A 19124-nucleotide genomic window follows, 5' to 3' on the forward strand; every position below is an offset into this window, starting at 1 on the left:
GCACCAACCAAGTATTAAAGCCCACAACTGCTCTCCAATTTTTTCAAGTCGGTCTCCAATTCGACACTATTCTTTGCTTGAAGCTTCAGTCAACGCACATCTTGCACCAACAGAAGGAAACCCCTTCCTGGCCATGCCTTGATTTCCCCCTCAAACCATGTTCGACACCATTTGCACCCTCCCTGTCCAGTCCGACATCTTTGCTCAAGTCGTCCATCCCAGGCAACCACTGTTCGCGATCGGCTTGTCCTCAGGACATGTGCACGCATACAAGCTCCCCTCGGACTCCGAAGTCATTGCGGATACCTCAGAAGACAGTGCTTCGCCGCCCCCTAAACCTGCCAATTCCGTCAATGGCTCAATAATACCTTCACTGCGCAGAGCTTCCACTGCCAGCCTCTCCGAGAGCGGCCTCGGCTCACTTGAGACGTTGTGGACCACCAGGAGACACAAAGGATCGTGTCGATGTCTTGCATTCAGTCACGAGGGGGAAATATGCTATTCCGCAGGCACAGACGGTCTGGTAAAAGCGTTTCACACGGACACCGGCAAGGTTGTCAGCAAAATTGCAATACCTCAAAGTGCTGGATTGAGGGAGGTTGATGGCCCGACAGTCCTGCACGCCCTGTCACCGCAGGCTCTACTGCTAGGCACGGATTCTGGGAAACTATATCTACAAGACCTGAGGCAGGGCGGAAGGGAAATCGTCGCCAAATGCAGTCAAACATGGACACCTCACGGTGAGGAACATATCAACGCCCTCGTTCCGCTCCCCGCGAGCGAGACCAGCAGCAGCGGCTTCCCTAAGCAGTGGGTCAGCGTAGGCGGCACTACTCTTGCAGTGACCGATCTTCGAAAGGGAAGTATCGCAACAAGTGAAGACCAGGAAATCGAATTGACGAGTTTGGCCGTCGTCCAAGGCCTCAAGAAAGGCGGGACCAGCGTGGGGGAGAAAGTACTTGTTGGGCAGAGTGACGGAGTTGTGAGTTTGTGGGAGAGAGGTGTATGGGGGGATCTTGACGAAAGAATCGTCGTCGAACGAAATGGATTGGGTGTGGATAGTCTTGCCGAGGTGCCCTTTGGCCATGGAAGCGGGAAATTGAAGATGAACGAAAAGCTGGTAGCTGCGGGCCTCGAGGACGGCAGAGTTCGATTCATCAGAATCGGTCGTAACGGGGTCCTAGCCGACATGGACGCCAAACACGACGAACTCGACGGAGTCGCCGCCATCGGCTTCGACATCGAAGGGCGAATGATCACTAGTGGAGGCCAAACTGTTAAAGTGTGGACAGAGGCTAAAGGACTTCCGGGTGGTGGTCGGGCTCCAGCGACCAAGCATGAGATATCCTCCTCTGAGGACGACGACGTCGAAGAGTCCGATCTGGACGACAGCAGCGACGAGGATAGTCAGTCAAAGCCAAAGCGGAAGAAAAGGAAGAGGAACAAAGGAAAGGATAAATCCGGAGGCAAGGCGTTGAACTTGTTGCTTTGATTGGAGGCCTGGGTCAAACAGAAGAGTGGGCAATGGCGTTTCCCAAAAGTTCGTGGTGATACCCCAGATTATGGTACTGACAGGCCAAGGAGGAATGCTTTTGATTGTGCTCGCAAGATTCGGAGCTAAGTTGTTGGCAGCAAGGGATAGCAATCGTCGACGCTACAGCTCGATATGGGTCGGAATAAAGTGACCATGATGCTTAAACTGCTCGTCATAGTACATAATGTCGTCTGCGGTATCAAGATGGACTCGATGGAGTGTACTCTAAGTAAACAGCTGCTTGGGCAGGACATATTCGGGAGCAACAAGGCTCGCAAAATGACGCTAGCCCAATCTAGCCAATTCAGCCTCGTCGTGCCTTGATAGCCGAGGCAGATCCCGGATTCGTCATCAATTGGGCGCGTCTCGATAAAGCATCGAGCTTCGCCCGAACGAATTGGTTTTCCTGTCCGCTTCTTTGGGACAACTCCGTCTGGTTCTCGTCCAGGACTCGTTACACGCAGCCAAATGGCATCCAGGTCGTCGTTACTTCCAGGTGCCCTCGAGTGGAGGCTCGTGCTGGCCGGTACCTGCTTATTCTCGGTCGGGGTTATCGCCGGAGGGCTTTGGAACAAGAAAAAAGCTTCTATCGTGCGGTCTCCGAGGGTCACGGTCCTGCCAAAGCTGTCTCCGGAGGAGATTGCCGCAATCCCGTATCCCCCAGACGTGCTGCCTGGGGCACGCGATGTTGACACGCCCTACGGCTCGATAAGAGTGTACGAGTTCGGTCCGGAAGATGGGCGAAAAGTCCTCCTGGTTCATGGCATCAGCACTCCCGCGATCGCGCTGGGAGCCGTTGCCCACGCCCTTGTGGACAATGGATGTCGCGTCATGCTCTTCGACCTGTTCGGACGAGGCTATTCCGACAACCCTGCAGACCTCGCTCACGACATCCGACTTTTCACGACTCAGATCCTGCTCGTCCTAGCCTCATCTCCGTTGTCGTGGACCGGCAAGGACTCTGGAAAATTCTCGCTCATCGGCTATTCTCTTGGCGGCGGCATTGCTATAACCTTTGCATCCTACTTCCCCAACCTGATTGACAGCCTGATCCTATTTGCGCCTGCGGGGATCTTGAGGCCTTATCATATCAGCAGGACAAGCCACATCATCTATTCGGAGGGCCTTATCCCAGAGTCATTGCTACAAAGTTTGGTCAGAAAGCGACTACGAAGACCAATGGCCACACCTTTGAAGAAGCCAGTAGACAAGGACAACATGGTGGACGCAACCGAGGCAGTGGCGGCTGAAGTCAACCTCGAATCCAATTCACAAGCCGTTCTCTCCAAGATCCGTCCTCACGTCACGGTTGAGAAGACAGTCATCTACCAGCTAGACAACTACCCGGGCTTCGTCGCTGCGTTCATGTCTAGCATCCGCTATGGTCCCGTGCGGCATCAGCATGACCGATGGCGGATCTTTGGGGAGCATTTGGCCCGCATCAACGAAGAGAAAGGTACGCAGAAGAAGGTGCTGGTCGTTTTGGGTGCCAATGACCCTATCATCATCCAAAGGGAGGTCGAGGAAGATGCGACAGAAGTGCTTTCGGGCAATGTGGAATTTGCCGTCTTCGAGGCAGGCCACGAGGTGCCGGTCACAAAAGGCGACCAAATAGTCGCCCGAATCTTGGACTTCTGGCAGCGGACAGATTAAGACAGAGACATGACCAGGCGTTGCCTCAAATCGAGTATCCAATAGAGTGGGCGTCGTGGCGAGCGTTGCAGGGCAAGATCAGAGGCCAATAGACCTAGAACCGACGGAAGATTTGTCATAGACGATAGATATTTTTGGCTTTTGAGGTAGATAGTGTTCAATCTTTTGATCCCCCCCCCCTTTTGCACCGAAGGAGAATAACCAAAATGGCTAGGTACAGTTCATCCCTTTGTTGCCCGGTTTGTTAGAACCAGCCTCGCTCAGCCTCGTCAGTGGCTGGAAGGCAGCTCCGGCGCCACCCGTCCTCCTCGCTAACTCTCCCCTTGTACCTAGCCTCGCCAGGTCTGTAGGTACCTTGCAGATCTTGGCCCTTACACCAGTGCACGCGACCCAAAACGCGTGGTCGACTCTCACCCACCCACCTCTTCCTTGCTCCTTGCTCCTTCCCCCCTGCGAACCTTGGTGACCCTCAACTGCCCTGTCCTTTCCTCCCTCCACTCCTGTTCGTCCCCTGCTACGTCTCCAGTCACTCACAACCAACCAGCGTCATCCGGAAGACCTCCGCCTCCCGAATCATCTTTGCATCTGTGATCCCGTCCATTTGTCTCACGAGGACTGTCACTGAATCTTCTGAGGTGTCGAGCCGCCCGATAACATCTCCGAATTTGTTCTTGGCTGGGGCCCTCCTGAGAACGGCCTGTACCCCAGAGTTCCGGCCGAGCAAAATGAAGTCCATGACGGTGCTGGACGCCCCGTAGAGGAAGGCATTCACCATGTCGCCCTCCTGAGCGTTTCTAGGAAAGGAGGATTTGGAGTCGATCTGGTTGATTCTACATCATGTCAGTCCACGGTGAGTCCGTCTATTTTCTCGAGCTTGCCTCAATGTTTGAGCCATGGTCAAAAGAGGAGTCAGTTCATGCGAAGCTGGTGCTGGAGTCAAGTATCGAAGCTTGATGTCACGGGTGTGTGCTACATGCCAGGCACGGTATATCGGATTTTCTCCAGAACTAGGAACTTCCATTGCTCCTACCCAGATATTTATACGTTTTTCGGGCGTGCCGGGGCTTCGCCTTGTTCATCATGCACATTTCAGCTCCCTACTTCTCTCCAAGGGCCTTACATCATGCGCGAGGGCAACGTCTGGCACAAAGGGGTCAGTCACTTGGTGCGAAAGGGCAAAAGAATCTCTCCCAGTGACCTGTCCAAGGCTACCCCACGCAAGGTGGGCAATGAGTGGGCGTCGAGTGGGCTAAAGCGAGGCTGGCAAATCGCTTCACCTGCAACCGTCCTGATACGTCAGCAGTGGACAGTGGTGTTCCATGAAAGTAAGCCCAACTGGAAGTCAGGCGACTACCGGTAGGCACCGTAAAGGGCAAGATGTTACATCTGAGAGACAAGCAGATCTTTTACGAGGTATCATCGCGCAGGGTCAGTGCAAAGAAGTCTTGAATGACGTTGTGACGGGGGCGCACGGAGCTGGCGGCAGGTCCATGATATGACTCAGTCAGGGAGCTGGACGTGGGTCAGCTCAACTGGAGCAGACTTTCCTTCCCAGGGCGCTGCTTCCTCGGGCTTAGGGCACTTGCGAATGAAGCGTCGCTGCGTAGCTCCAGGCAATCTGCCATCCCCCTAGGCAGTGTGACCGTCTGATCGGTTTTTCCTGCTGTGCCATCAACAAGCACGATCGAGTTTCACCGAGGCTAGCAGAATATGCTGGGCGCCCTTCCTGGCTGACCGGGACAGGTTGGAGCGAGCCTTCAGAAGTCAAGGGGCAGGGGTCTCCTGTTCAGCTGTTCAGGCCCCAGATATCCCCCAGACATTACCCCGGACCCATTCCTGTCGGAATACCTCGTATAAATCGGGCGCATCCTCGAGCCGACTTATTCCGATATCACCAATCAGGCCACGGACCCCTGTGCGACGCAGCGAATGCTCGACGCATGGTATCTTTCGTTGCAAACAGGCTTCGTTGCCCTGATTGGGAACAAGTTCAGGATGCCTGGAAGGATGTTGGCGCCGACCGCAAGAGAACGACATCTCAATGGTGACGAGTGTGAACCACAAGCCGGACGTTAAAAATGGAACATCGCGAGGCAGAGTCACCCCACACTGGCCATCCAACCACAACATGATGAAGCCGAGGTGGGTTGATTGTACCCCCACGAACTCTTCAGAGCATATGTCGTCCGGGTCAAACGCGGAGGCTCGATTTCTACAAGTGCATATCGGCCCGCCACATGGACCTGATCAGCAAGGGCATCAATTGAAACTGGCATGACCATCAACCTGACCTATGGAGATACGTGGGATAACAGACTGGGGGAAGCTTTTTGGAGGGCTAAACGCTGACGGGACTCACATCTGAACTGGGTTCGGGGCGCAAGCCTCACTATGATAGGCGACAGCACACCTCAGCCCCGCGAGGGAAGCTGACGCAAGTGGGAGAAGCCTGTCTCACGTTCGCAAGGCCCTCTCTCGGGCTTCTCGGGCATTCCTGAAAGCCCCTGACGAGTCCTTCTCGGGCCAAATGACTCTCCCACCCGGGCGACCTCCTTGCAAACGGATCATAGCGATTCATAGCCATGCTCGGGGTTTGCGGAGATACTTGTTTGGTTCCCGGAAAAACAAATCTTCCGGCTATCACACCCACTATGCTCAGGGGATGATACCTTTTTGGGGATGGCCTCTCGGCAAAGTTGCCCAGCCACCCCCGAGCTCACTCCAGGCACGAATCGTTACGTCCGTCGCACCTCCGACTTCCTCCCTTCCCCAAGCCTGATAGACAGCCTGACGAGCCAGACCAAGGATACCCACACACGCACAGTCTCCCAAAAACGCTACAGCCGTGCTTCAGCAAGACTGTATCGCGGATGATCAATAGCGGCTCCTTGAGACTTTCCCTCCAAGGACCAAAGCGTACAAGAGTGCGAGAACGAGCAAGTGCCATTCTTGAGACCTGCACAAGGTCAGCGCATCCACTGCGTGGCAGTGACACCCGACGTGGTTTACCTTCTTGAAACTCCAGAGCATCTCGCAGAAACACTCGACCTGTTAGCCTATCCATCTCTTTTTCGAGCGTGAGCACAGCAAGGTCTTCTTTTGATCTGTCCCGTTTCTGGGTCTTTGCAGGCAACATCGCTCTTCTCTGGGCTGCTCCTCAAGCCTCGGTCGGCGGTCTGGAGCAGGCGGTCAACAACCTTGCCATTGGAATAAAGGTACGGAGTATTGATTGAGCATTCCCCCGGGCGAGGACATTCCCAGTTTATACTGATGCTGCAGTGGCGAGCGAGAGTTGGCGAGTCAGCCATGCAAGCATCTTTTGGTTCTGTAGTTGCTCCAGTCTGCCCACAGAACAGCATCCCGTGCCTTGCCTCGCCTGGCTTTGGCATCATATCGCCTTACAAGCAGAGTTCGGCATCCGCCTTCCTTTCTCGGACAAGGAAAACAAGGGCTGGATCAAGGAATGGGACTTTGACCTTTTTTTGGGCTATATGTAAATCTCTCTCTCCCTCTTTCTCTCTCTCTCTTTGTGTGAGCGTGTGAACGTTTGAGCGTGTCTTCTTGACCTTGGGCATCTCTGCATCTTCATGCGTGATCAATACGCCCGTCTATCCCCCGTCCTTCAATGCATGCACGCTTGCAAACTAAAACGCCCAGTAATGCCCCTTCTCGTCGGTCGTCATCACCCTTGCTTGCTTGCTTGCTCGCTCGCTTGCTTCCTGGTCATGCGTAAAGAAAACCCTTCGTGGCTCCAGCCCAGCTCCGGGTCGTTTCCTGGGGGCTATACTCCGTCCCTCGGTCCTGGATACCGCGCGCGCGCCTCTCTGCGTCTGGACACTCCTCTGCCACAATCCCCTCATCACGCGTCTCGCACAAGTGTGTCGGTGTTTCCTCCTCGGGAACATCCCCTTCTGGCTTGCGGATTTCTCACGGGGAAATTGTGTTTGTTGAATATGTGCGCCGGGAGCCCGGGCTTCCCCGTTGCCGTCCTCTCTTCTTCAACATTGTAACGCGATTACAATGTCAAACCCAGCCCAACTGCTCAGTCATCCAGCCGAGGGCACCCTTTTCCGCGTCTCACCCCATCTGTCCATCGACCCATCAGCCATGGCCGTTCCCAACAAACACCCCGCCTCATGCAAACATGCGCCGGAGACCCCTCTTCCCGCCGGCAAAAAGAACCCAAAACTCCCCCGCCCCCCGGGCCAAAAATTCCCCAAAAGGCGAAAAGGAGACTCGTCAGAAATAAGATTTGGTGGAGATGGCTTTCTTGAGCCAACTCCACGATTGAAAAAAAAAGAGGGGGTATCATAAGCCAGCAAATAAGTAAGTAAGAAGAGTATGGGGGGGTTAGTTTTTATAAATAAAAGCAAGACAAACCCTTCCCCACCCTTCCTTTTTCCCTGCCCTCTCCCCTGTTGTGAAGATGAGAGTGAGGATCCATCCATTTCCTGAACAGAAGAACGAAAAGGGAGGGGGTGGGGGGTTTATCCCGTTGATGTGTGGATGTGTGGTATATCCTGGCCGTTAGATCTGTTGTTGGTCTCTGTCTGTACTGTGACTCTGTGTAAGGGCAATGCTGCCTTGGCCTTTTCGCCCTGTTTTCCCCGACGTGTACAATACACATGCGATATAACGGGGTTTGGAAAAAGGGGGATACCTTTTGCGCCCTGCGCCGTCCGTCGCCCGCCGCCTGTGACCAGTCCATGCCGGAGCCAGAGAACCTGCTGGGGGATGGGGAAAATCTGTCTTCTTCTTCTTCTTCCGAAAAACGCCGCGTTAACATCGTCGTCAATGCTGTCCGAGGAAACGCAAATAAAACTTTTTGGTAGGTTTGGCTGTTCGATGGTTTTTTTGACCCAGACCAGGATGCAGATATATGGGAGAGGTTGTGGTAATATTAATCCTTTTCCAGAAAAGATTACTCTTCCCCTCCAAATGTAATGGAGGCGTAGTCATCAAAATGAGTGGAAGAAATTAGTTGTCACTTGATAAAGGACAATTAACGTCGGGGTTTTTTTTTCCGTGGTCCTTTCCCAAAAATGAATGTCGTCGTCCTGGTGCAAGGACATCCCTCTCCTCTCTCCCGCGTTTCCCGTGTCCAGGAGTAAACGGTTTGCGGCCCGGCAGAGGAGCGCGGCCATCAAGACCGAGCGAAGCCTCTACAACGTCAAGAGCCGCAAATGGTAAAACTCGCAGTCAATGGACTTTGTGAGAAGGGAGAGAGAGAAAAGGGGTCGCTCAGATCAGGAGAAAATCCCATTTGTTTTGCTGCATCACGTCCCGCCAGTGGACGTTCTGGTTCCTCGGTACTGCTGTTGTCGCGGTCGCGGTCGTCGAAGACGAAGAAGAAGAAGAGGCTCCTGCCAGGTTTCCGGCTCCGGTGGCCGCGGCGGCTGCGGCGATGGGCGTTGAGATCGATCCTCCAGGGCTCCCCGCCGTCACGGGGGTGGCTTCACAGACTCCGGCCGAGACCACCACGTCGTCGTTGCGTCTCCAGACCTCGTGCAACAGGCGCACCATGCGTCCAAAGGATCCGTGGTCGGCAGCTTCGCCCAGCGCGTCGCACCGCTCCGAGAGGACCCGGCGGAACGGGGAGGCCGGGATCGAGTTCGCGCCGCAGATGAGCATGGGCCAGACGAGACATCGGTCGAATCCATTGGGGCCCGAGGGGATGAAGTGGAGCAGGTCGGCCATCTGCGAGATCAGGTTGACGGTCGCGGGCTGGTAGCGGTTGTGCTCGGGCACGAGCGAGCAGAGGTACACGCGGGCGGCCTTGCGGAAGACGGCCGTGATGTTCTTGGTCAGCTGCTTCGGTCGCAGCACGCCGGCCTTGTTGAAGGGAAGCTGCGGGGCTTCTTGCGGCTCGATCGAGTCCAGCGTGCCCGCCAGCGACGTGATGTGGCTGCACATCCCAAAGTCGTCCAGTTTGCCCTCGACCTTGAGCGAGTCGAGACACGCCACCTCCGACAGGAGGTACATGACGTAGTCGTTGCAGCCCATGAGTCTCTCGAGCCCCGTCGACGCGCCGGCGAAGAACATGTTCCTGTAGGTGTGGGAGAAGCGCGGGGCTTTTCCGAGCATCGTCGAGCCCAGAATGTCGATCCACGCGGTCAGACTCATGTTGAACGGAGGATGACCACCGGTCGGGGCATTGCTCTCCAAGTTCTGCGGCAGGTTGAGCTTCTGGACAATGTCCGCGGCGGCCTGGAAATGCTGGTGCCAGGGGATCAGTTCCTTCTCGAGGTCCAGAGCCGACCCGACACAGCCTTGCATCGAGATCATTCCGAGCAGCGCATCGAGCATTTCATTGTGCTGGCTATCACTATTGAGGGCATCGACCACAATCGTCACAAAGGCAAGCTTATGGCGCATCGCATCGTCGTCCGCGGTGTGGTTCGGGAATTGTCTGTTGCCCTTCATGTGAGTAGCGGCAGCGAGAAGGCAGGAGTGGAGGTATGCCTTGTTGTTTTCCAGCGAAGGCAATATCACATTCGAGCGAACTGATCCATGCTGGTAGGCTTCGAGGACGGGGAATAGCAGCGGCAGCACGTTTTGGAGCAAGTGCTCGAACAGTGGTTGGTCGCAATCCTCGAGTTGGACCAGGGAGCATTGAGGTTCGAATTGGTGCGCGATGTGGGGAAGGTCGAGGTTGTTGAAGTCAAAATCTCCTTCGGTCCAGGAGTCCTGTCGGCTCTCGAAAATGTCTTGCTGGACCCAGTCGTCTCCAGTATACGACGGCAACGTGGCATGGGCAGGCGGCGGGTAGAAGGTGCTAAAGGTTGATATCGACGAGTCACGGCGAGTGAGTTCGTCATTGACATAGGTGTGGCGCTCCGTCTTGACATCCACCTCCCAGGGTACTGCTTGCCCGTACGTGTCGGGAGGCATGTAGATGTTGGGACCATATGGGTCGAAGAGGCCTGGAGTGGTCGCAAAGGAAGGGTCGAAGGTAGGATCGTACTCATCTTGAGAGTCCTCCGAGTAAGATTGTGCGGCATTGTTCAGAGCATCTGTGCATGGGTTAGTTGGAATTTGAGAAGAGATGCTCCATAGGTCTGGGGTGTGTTATACATTGACTTTGAGTACTCGTATTCTTCTCACTTGTCTTTGTTCTTTTGATGATAGTCTTGATGTGCTCTTTCTGCTTCCTCCGTGTCTCGTTGTTGCTCCACCAGTGGGGTCGTTTGTACTCGCAGTCAAGGCCCAAGTGTCTACATGCCTTGCATTTGGGCTTCCCTTCGTCACACTTCTTGCGTCGCAGACGACATGTGAAGCACCCTGAGGTCAATCTTAGTATTCATCCTCACCAAAAACGATGACAATGCGGTCCATGGCAAGGCTCACCTGATCTCGATCGTCTGTGCATCTTGGAGGATTTGGTTGAGGGCGAGTCCTTCGTCGCGGGAGCAGCCTTCTTGTCGTTTCCAGAGGCCATTGCTGATAGTGCTGGGAACGGGTGATTTCGGTGTATAGTCTTCTTCGTTCGGCGCACGAAAACAACGACAAGACGCAGATATCAAGGACGGCAATGACAGGATAGGATCCGGTGAACCGCGCTGCTGTTAATTATTACGAGGGAATGGTCGCGAACACTGTCCAGCAGTATCCGCAGGGTCTAACGGGGGATTGTCGACGAGGTGAAGGGACAACAGCGAGGGCAACGGTCTGCCTTGAAGGAAGTCACGGCGACATTGGCCGAGGATGGTGTATATGAGAGACTTCGAAGAGCTCGCAAAGGGTGGAGAGAGCTATATTTGGATCGTAGAGGGGAGGAATCATGCAAGTACGATGAGGCTCCGAGCAGGTCGAGGAAAGGATCCGGTTGTAAGAAACAACTGTCTGCATCGAGGACGAATGAGAGAGAGGGGCGGCACATGTTGGAGGAGGTGTATCTATGAATATCGCGTCTGCGCCTGGAGACGCCCATCCAGTATTGGTGGTTGGGATGGCGGAGGAGGGGAACCTCGTTGATTGAGCAATGAAAGAGTTGGTCGAATGGGTCATTGTCGAGGTAGGTCAACAATACTCGGTTGATTCGGTCGCTCGATAGTCTGCAGCAAGCATGAGGAATCAGCATGAAGTGTGGGAGCTATCCACACTGATTGGCTGGTGAGGAGTGGAGGGCGCTTCGAAGCTAAGATTAGACCATGAGAGCTTCGACGAGTCCCCATGAACAAGTCTGTTAGCGCCTCTGGGTCCAGGCCTGCATCAGGACCCTGGCTCATCCACACCTCCCTGGTCAGGGCCCAATTTTTGCATGTCCAAATCTGTAGAGCCAGCTGGCTCTTGACAGCCCTTTGCCGGTCAAATGAACCCCCGAAGGACAATCGAGCCACTGAGAGTAGTCAAAGGCAACAGACCATCGGGTGTTTGGTGCCTGCCATGGCCTAGACCCGCTCACAACGGGGTCATGCGGAATTGTACATCTGAATGTTGATGGAAGAGGGCAGAAACTGCGCGGACGCATGAGGTACCAATTTCTAGGGTGAACCACGAGAAGTCGTTACCAAAGCCGGGAACATTGCCAACGCAATGACGCTGCCATGCAGTTGGCCATGCAATCGGCACACCGGGTGCTTGGGATAACAGCGGTACTGGTATCCCGCACAACAGAAAATGGGGAGAATTTACCCCAAGCAAGTAGTTGCACACACATCATGTCGGTCGAGGACCGCACGGGTAGACGCAGTGCTAACGCTTCCCTTCTCAAAACAGTACCAGTAGATATCGCCGGGACGCACCCCGACATGACAACGCCTCTTTCTGCCGGATGGAAGTTAGGACGTTGGGTCGGAGGAAAAACCTTCTTCTAGCACGTGCACTGCTTATTACTTCCCCACGACGTTGACATTGTACCACAGTCTCGAAGACTTTTGCTCTGTCTTCTGTACGCCGTTCCACCGTCCGAAGCTGTGCCCGCAGACTGTCGGTAGCACGCTGATCGGCTCTGATCGGCTTGATCTTCAGGGCAGCCATACGCAGACTGAAGGCTCAAGAAGGGGTCAGCCGGGTTGACAGAGGGCATTCGGGCCTGGTCAGGTGAGTGAGGCATGAGAAAAAGAGCCGATGGTGTGCAGCAAAAGCTGGGACTCGGAGCAGTGATTGGATGTGAAGAGCCGAATCAAGGTCGAAGGCTGGGGCCTAGTGCTGGAGCTATCCTGGGTGAAGGAAGGGAGTCTTCCCTGCTGGGGTGAAGTTCAATCTGGGTGTTGAAGTTCGCGGGAACGACGGGAGCCAACCGTGATGCCAAGACAACTCTTCTGCATTAGCCTCACATTAGCGTCATCTGTTAGCGTAGCGGGCCTCTAGTGGGTCAATGGTGGGGTCTCAATTGCCAGGAACTGGTCAATGGGCCACAGGCAAGAAAGGGTCTGCAGGCCTGGCAGGGAGCGAGGGGAGGTCGGTGGTGACACTAGTTGCTTCTTCCTGCAAGCTCTTGAGACTTTCCTCGAGAGCTTGGACCAGCTTACGGAGTCCTCTGCCCGATGACTCGACTCGCTTGTGCCAGTCTGCTAATCCGTTCGAGCTCGAGCTCGTTTGTGCCCTCCTTCCCCTCAAATCTTTTCTCGCTTCTTTCGCTTTGCATATCAATACTGTATCTTGTCATGGTGCCCTTATTTTTAGAACTTCCATGCGTCTCAATGTTTCCATGGGGTGTGCTCGAAGCCATCGTGATTGTTTGCGTTCACAGAGAGCGTCTATCTATGGAATCAGGGCTGGAGAATATTGCCCTCATTAGCATTTTCACACAAGCACTGCTGGTTCTATTCTGAGGATAGTGGTTGGAGTCTGAGTTTGGACGATACCGTCGGAGGGGAAAAAAGTCAGTTCTGTTTGCGCTGTGCGAGGCTCTTCGTACGCTTCAGATAGATGGAGAGATTTTAGGAAAGCCATCCCCGCCTCGCATTTGCATGCAGTCATTGTTCTCTCTCGCATTTTTTTTATGCACATTTGCAGCGACGCAGCCTCTTTCGCGACGCAGAAGCTCTCACTATGCGGTCGCAAACAAAAGAGTGCAACGACTAGTTCTTGTGTTACCTCAGTACCACACGGAGCTCTTACCACCCCTCCATTCACGTGGAGGGTCTGAAGAAGCTGCCTTCCATGCACAACATTCAACTCTCATCGACATTACCCGAAACCTTCTAGACCTTCTTGCGAACCTTTTTGCGACAAGAATCCTTACTTTGACCTGTCAAGAACACAAACGTGGGAGGTCGTTGTCGGTCTAGAGTGGTCGAATGCCATCCCGCGCCCTTGAAGGCCTAGGTCCACTATCACACCTCGGGTAGCTGGGATCCAGTGGAATAGCAAGCAAAAGTCTACGATTACGCAGGCGAAGCTGCAAGTCGCCGAGGGGAATGGTCGGCTCCACACTCTCCACCGTCTGCAGAGGTCCGTTTTGCCCTTGTCTTCGTTGGAGCCCAACGGGCGGCTTTGGTTAAGCTTTTTACAGGCGGAAAGCCGTCGATTCTCTTGTTGGGATGCACTGTGCAAACTTGTGAATGCCTGGCGCCGAGTGACCCAGTGACGACTTTCAAGGAAGTCTTCCGGCCTGGGAAGCTCCCAGGTGCATCTCAGGTACCATGTAACGTCGTCCTACGGCAGATTGTACCACGTCAATGTCACTTGTGTCCTCGTGCCGTATTGTTGGCAAGTAGCGGTGGGCTCACCGCCACCAGGCTGTGGCTGCCATGTGCAGTACGGCACGTCGCCATGAGGACGGGGATCAATCGCTCCAAATGCCATGTGCATAAGAGAAGTTTTGGAGATTTCCGTCAACACTGTGCGCAACGTGCACTCCTCGTGGAGGTAGGCGAACCTTCTCGTAGGGGTTGGTGGACGCTCAAGTAAGTACAATGTTGAATCTTTTTTTAAAAGGATGATGCTTGCATGTGCGCTAGGAAATGAATATCACACTCGAGCTATTGGGATCAATAATTGACCCTTTAGCGAGAAAGCGTTCTCCTCACGAATAGTGTGAGGAGGTTCACAAATGGCGGGAGAAGTTCCCTAAGTTGTCGGCTGGTGGGAAACTCTCCCCACGCCAGCATCGAATTGACTTTGGCGATTCGGCCAATCTGCCGACGAGTTGATAGGAAGACCTCTTATCGCGGAAAGGGCCGCTTTGGCCGTCGCAGCGTTCTAACCCGTCTATGGAAGGTCCGGTTTCCTATCAGACCCCTCTCTTGCTCATCAAGAATCTAAGAGGGCAGGAGGGGTAGGAACAAAAAGTCAACTGGGCAGTCCAGATGTTAAGGGTCCAGTGTCTAGATCCCAAACACCTCAGGGTCTCATCCGTCGAGCTCTCCCGAAACCCTGAATTGACTTGGGTGGACGAGACTCTTATTGTGAATGTTGTGCCCGTAGAACGTCATCTGATCGAGGAATCTTCTTCCAGGAACCGGTACGGAGTACGGAGTACATGTGGGTACAATGTGGAAAGCGTGCAACGTATTCAGTACTCGTAGACTAGGTAGATCCTTGGCCATCTTGTGACTTGCACTGGGAAGACGACGCTGGGTCACCGTTAGCTCAAACCGTTTGCCGAGAGATCAGCAGGGCAAACTCTCGCAACCCGAGAAAGTCTATTGAAGGGGACTGCATTTTCTGGGCAGCGTGACCAATCAGAAAATTCGATTCCGGGAAAGGAGGGACTGCAACGGGGAGGAGGTTGGGAAAAGACAGGGCGTTGAGTGGGAAATCTGGCAAAGGGGAATTTAGCGGTACGGCACGCAGGAGAAAAGGCACGAAAAGGGAAGAGCCTAGGGGATCTTCGGTAGGAAAACGGCTTGAGGCAGGGGAGAGCAGAGGGCGACAGCGAGTGAGAAGCGCCAGATGCTATTCCAGGGAACAGACTATGGGAGGGCTATACCTGAGGCGGGAAGGCGGGGAGATGGCAAGTGGAAGGGTATTTTTGGAAAATACCCAGCGGCTACACTGATTGGCTGAAATCCGGGGGATAATCAAGCAGCAGGACGTGCTTGGCCCCCGCCCTCCCCTCTCCATCACCCTGTTCTGCCCTCCCATTGGTCGGAGCGGACTGCGGGATAGTGGGGGCGGCCAGACCCTGACCGGGACGGCTCCAGCGCGTAGTATTCATAGATGCCCCTCCATTGGTGAGGACCCTTCTTCCCCATGTCCATCTCCCTCTTACCGCCAGCCTATGCCAGCCTACGCCAGCCCACAGCAGTTTGCCTCTCACTGAGTGGCTGCCTCTGTGTCGTTTCACATCTATCGCACGCATAACCACTGCAGTAGCGATTCAATATCCTGCATCCATCTCTGCAAGTATCCTGGCCGGCCAACTCCACTTGTCACACTTCTCGAGACCTCTAACCGCCCACTTCCACTCCATGATCGTCTATACATACATATCTGAACCCCTTCATGAACTTCCATCTCCACCGAGATACAATCTTCGAAAGATTGACCTTCAACTGTAAACACTGCTATCCATCATATAGTAGCACCCATGGAGTGGTCGATACAGTACTCGCCGCTTCAGCTGCAGCCGGTTGAGATGCAGCAAAAGACAGCCGACCTCTCCTTCCTCGGGCGGCGGACAATGGCGCCCAGGCCTTTGTCAGAAGCCACCGAGATCTTTGACACTGACAACGAGGACGACTCCGAGTCCCTCCCCAGACCCTGGGACTCACAAGATGATGATAGTGAATCGACTCTATCATCCAGCCGCGACGAGCTCCCTACCCCGCCTCACAGTGGTGGCCTTGACGGCTTCGAGTTCCATTTCGATGACCGCGCAGTGTTGGGCCCCCAAGGGCCTCACTTGTTCAGAGACACCCCTGAGATCCTGACAAATCCCGACGACGATGTCTTCCTCAACTTGTCCCCGGCTGCCGAGCCGAAGACCCCAGCCAAACCCATCAACGCCCTCAACACTGCAGTGGCAGAACTCGACGAGTCACAAGTTCGAAACTGGACTCCTCGACAAGTCGCCGACTGGATGGCTGAGGCGGGCTTCGAGCAAACGGTCGTGGAGAAATTTCTCATTCACGACATCTCCGGCAGTGTCCTAATCGACCTTCAATTCGAGGATCTCAAGGAACTCGATATCAGCTCCTTTGGCAAGCGTCACAGAGTCATGAGCTCCATCCACCAACTCCGAAACAGCAGCATGATTTCCCTTGAAGCACCCCTCTCAAGGACTCCTTCGAGAAACACGCGAAGTCCTCGGGCTGTGCAACGCGCTGCTCGCCCAGAAGAATGCCACGTCGTTGTGGATCGATCTCGCTCCCGCAGGCGAGCTCGCCAGCCCGACATCGTCACCCCCGCCGAGTCCATATCCATTGTTGGCATTGAGCAGGTCCTCCCCAAAGAGCACAAGTGCTCCAAAGGCGAAGACTGCCCCAAGTGGCAAAAGCAGCAACGGAGGATCCTCCGCATGCAGCGGGCATGGGAGGATGACGCACATCGGCCTGTGTCTGAGGCCCGCTCCGAAGCCTTGCCGTCGGTCGTTGGCTCATCAGACGTCCTGGGACCTTCCTCTGTGAAGATCACCGCTGAAACCTTGAGCGGCGTCCAGCCTCGCGACCCCCAGGAGAGCGTCCGACAGTTCCTCAACTTCCAGCACCTCCACAACCCATCGCACTCGAGTAACCCTTCGCCTCCTCCTGCCGCTTCTGCTTCATATGCCGTCAAGTCCGCTCACCTCGCCGAGCACCTCCGTGGGCTTCCTAAGCTCACCATCCCTGTGGGACAAGCTCAAGACGAAATTCCCTCGAGGACGCCCATCTCCGCCCTCCAACAACCCACTCAGATCCAGGCTCAACTCAAGGCCCAGCTCCAGCGCGATCCATACCACTATGGCGGCGTTGCATCTCCCGCGGACATCTACCGCATCGACACTCCCATGTCGGCCACTGATATTCCTGTCACTGCCATGGCTGCGGATCCTTGCCAACGCGATGTCTCTCAATCTGTCCCCCCGGAGATGCGATATGGCGCCGCTCCAGTGACGATCAGCCCGCCTGAGCCCATTCAGCGCTGCGTCTCAACCCAGCCTGCTCCTCCTCGGCGCCACATCCGCCAGCAGTCTTTCACGCCCTCAGTGGCCCCCGTCAAGGAGAACGATGCACATGTGCCTCGTGCTGCCGCCCGAGTGACTGAACTCGACCTCGCCAACCATCAAGGCTGGATGCGGAAACGCAAGACGACCCGCATGCTCCGACATGAATGGCAAGACAACTACTGCACCCTGGTTGGCAACAAGCTGACGATGCACGACACTCACTATGCCAACGCCACTGCGCTCGAGGACATCGACGTGGATGAGTACACACTGCACGCCTGCGCACAAGCGTCGAGCTCGAAGCTCAGCGCTGCGTTCAAGAAGAGTCTCCTCGGCCAGGGCAAGAGTCCCGCCGGCGACCAATCATTCGCCTTCTCCCTGATCCCGGATAACGAAAAGGTAAACAAGAAGATCTTCGAAAAGGGCCAGAAGTCCCACCACTTTGCCGTCGACAGCTCCAAGGAGCGCATCGAGTGGATGAGAAAGCTGATGCTGGCCAAGGCCATGAAGAAGAACGACGCCTGCCGGATCTGAAACTGCGCCGTCCTACTCGCCTTCCGTTACTACTACTACCTCCCTGTGAATACTCTCCTCTTCTCATGACTGAACGACTCTCCTACCAAGATGTTGCCTCGCGGCAATTCTCCTTTTTCTCACACCGTCCCCATCAGCTCCCTTCTATTACCTTGCATCAGCCTCAGGAGAACAGCAACGCAACGGGAATCATCATCTATCAATCACCTATCAGCCTTGTTCTGCATTTAGCGACCGGAGCATTTAACATTTTGACCTACGTACGACCGACCTTACCTGTCTGATGGATGGCGACCATGATCAGATCAGGGACTTTTTGAGGGTTTGTCTGTTGTTGTCTGATCTACTTCTTACTACACTATTGTTGACCGAGATACCCCCAACATCTTCTATCTTTCTACCAACTTGTCCCTTCCCAGTGGAGGGTACCAGCGAAATCTCCTTTGTTGCAACACACACCCTCACTGCCACTGAGCAGTTGTCCCAGACCCTTCTGAGGAAGGATGGGCTCTTTGAGCCGTGGACAAGAGTCCTCGTGCATCCTCTATATAGCTACTAGCCTAGTCAACCAAATCATTGGGAGAGGTGATGAGCCTGTCTCATTGCCTCTAATGAAAGAAAACATTCTATAACCCTTTTTGGGCCATTCTCTTTCCACTATACTATAATATGTATGTACATGGTATGTACTATATTTACTATAGTAATACATAGTGGACTGTGAGCCTCAATCGCCCTACTTCTTGACCTCCGAGTCAGTCTTGAATTTGAGTCCTCCCTCTCCCACAATCTCATGAAATGATGACCTCGTTCAGACCGTGTGGTCGAAGCACTCCTCCCATAACGTGAAGGAATATACTTAGTAGTCCTACTGATACCTACCACAGCGACACGAATAGCGACCGAGAATTTCAGTTCCCATCGTCGTTGTCATCGCCTTCCTACCTGCCAGTGCGATTGAATTCAAAAATACCAGTACATACATAGTACATAGTATCATGCGCGACCTGGGTCTAGGAGAGCACCACAAATCGAGCCTGGTCTACATCTAGTGTGTACTGCACAAAGTGCTAAAACAAATGGCAGACTGGACTAAGCACGTTCCCAGATCGAGTTGAACCCAGACTGGCCGTGGGTGAGTGATTCCGGTCGAACCAGTCTGAGGCAACTCTGAACTGTCTGTATAAGTACATAGTACTTTAGTATCTGTTTTGGGTCGGCCTCAATCCAGTTTGCATAGCCTTGGACACAGCCTAAGTCCGTGCATCCAGCATGGGTCACTTCTACATGGTTCTTGAACACCCTGAAGAATCAGTCTCGGTCACTTGATGCTGCCCTTTGAAAGATCAACTAGAGCAGGGACAGGAC

The 19124-nt window shown here is 54.3% G+C and overlaps 5 protein-coding genes across 5 annotated transcripts; 3 read left to right on the forward strand and 2 right to left on the reverse strand.

Moving 5' to 3' along the window:
* Nucleotides 1–14: 14 nt before the first annotated feature.
* PV07_09355 (uncharacterized protein) lies at nt 15–1788 on the forward strand. The gene has a single exon (XM_016396602.1). The coding sequence runs from the start codon at nt 158–160 to the stop codon at nt 1490–1492; it is 1335 nt and encodes a 444-aa protein (XP_016246458.1). The 5' UTR covers nt 15–157; the 3' UTR covers nt 1493–1788.
* Nucleotides 1789–1905: 117 nt separating this feature from the next.
* Nucleotides 1906–3363, forward strand: PV07_09356 (uncharacterized protein). Its single transcript, XM_016396603.1, has one exon. It carries the CDS (start codon nt 2003–2005, stop codon nt 3185–3187), a length of 1185 nt encoding a protein of 394 aa, XP_016246459.1. The 5' UTR covers nt 1906–2002; the 3' UTR covers nt 3188–3363.
* A 350-nt stretch (nt 3364–3713) lies between these two features.
* PV07_09357 (uncharacterized protein) lies at nt 3714–3962 on the reverse strand (the record flags this gene model as incomplete). Its single annotated transcript, XM_016396604.1, has 1 exon — nt 3714–3962. The coding sequence occupies one exon, from the start codon at nt 3960–3962 to the stop codon at nt 3714–3716; it is 249 nt and encodes an 82-aa protein (XP_016246460.1).
* Nucleotides 3963–6520: 2558 nt separating this feature from the next.
* Nucleotides 6521–11154, reverse strand: PV07_09358 (uncharacterized protein). The gene is made up of 3 exons (XM_016396605.1): nt 10535–11154; nt 10262–10468; nt 6521–10200 (listed from the first exon to the last, which is right to left on the reverse strand). The coding sequence occupies exons 1-3, from the start codon at nt 10623–10625 to the stop codon at nt 8429–8431; spliced, it is 2070 nt and encodes a 689-aa protein (XP_016246461.1). The 5' UTR covers nt 10626–11154; the 3' UTR covers nt 6521–8428.
* Nucleotides 11155–15477: 4323 nt separating this feature from the next.
* PV07_09359 (uncharacterized protein) lies at nt 15478–18398 on the forward strand. The gene has a single exon (XM_016396606.1). The coding sequence runs from the start codon at nt 15666–15668 to the stop codon at nt 17754–17756; it is 2091 nt and encodes a 696-aa protein (XP_016246462.1). The 5' UTR covers nt 15478–15665; the 3' UTR covers nt 17757–18398.
* The last annotated feature ends 726 nt before the right edge of the window (nt 18399–19124 follow it).

Source organism: Cladophialophora immunda (assembly GCF_000835495.1).
Source record: "Cladophialophora immunda strain CBS 83496 unplaced genomic scaffold supercont1.5, whole genome shotgun sequence".
Lineage (NCBI taxonomy): Eukaryota > Fungi > Ascomycota > Eurotiomycetes > Chaetothyriales > Herpotrichiellaceae > Cladophialophora > Cladophialophora immunda.

What these genes read in the sequence shown, in the direction of transcription:
- PV07_09355 (XM_016396602.1), top strand. Translation starts at nt 158, where the DNA reads ATGTTCGACACCATTTGCACCCTCCCTGTCCAGTCCGACATCTTTGCT.
- PV07_09356 (XM_016396603.1), top strand. Translation starts at nt 2,003, where the DNA reads ATGGCATCCAGGTCGTCGTTACTTCCAGGTGCCCTCGAGTGGAGGCTC.
- PV07_09358 (XM_016396605.1), bottom strand. Translation starts at nt 10,625, where the DNA reads ATGGCCTCTGGAAACGACAAGAAGGCTGCTCCCGCGACGAAGGACTCG. An exon ending in GCACAGACGATCGAGATCAG is followed by an intron (nt 10,469 to 10,534) that starts GTGAGCCTTGCC and finishes GATTGACCTCAG; the next exon opens with GGTGCTTCACATGTCGTCTG. An exon ending in TACGAGTACTCAAAGTCAAT is followed by an intron (nt 10,201 to 10,261) that starts GTATAACACACC and finishes ACCCATGCACAG; the next exon opens with ATGCTCTGAACAATGCCGCA.
- PV07_09359 (XM_016396606.1), top strand. Translation starts at nt 15,666, where the DNA reads ATGGAGTGGTCGATACAGTACTCGCCGCTTCAGCTGCAGCCGGTTGAG.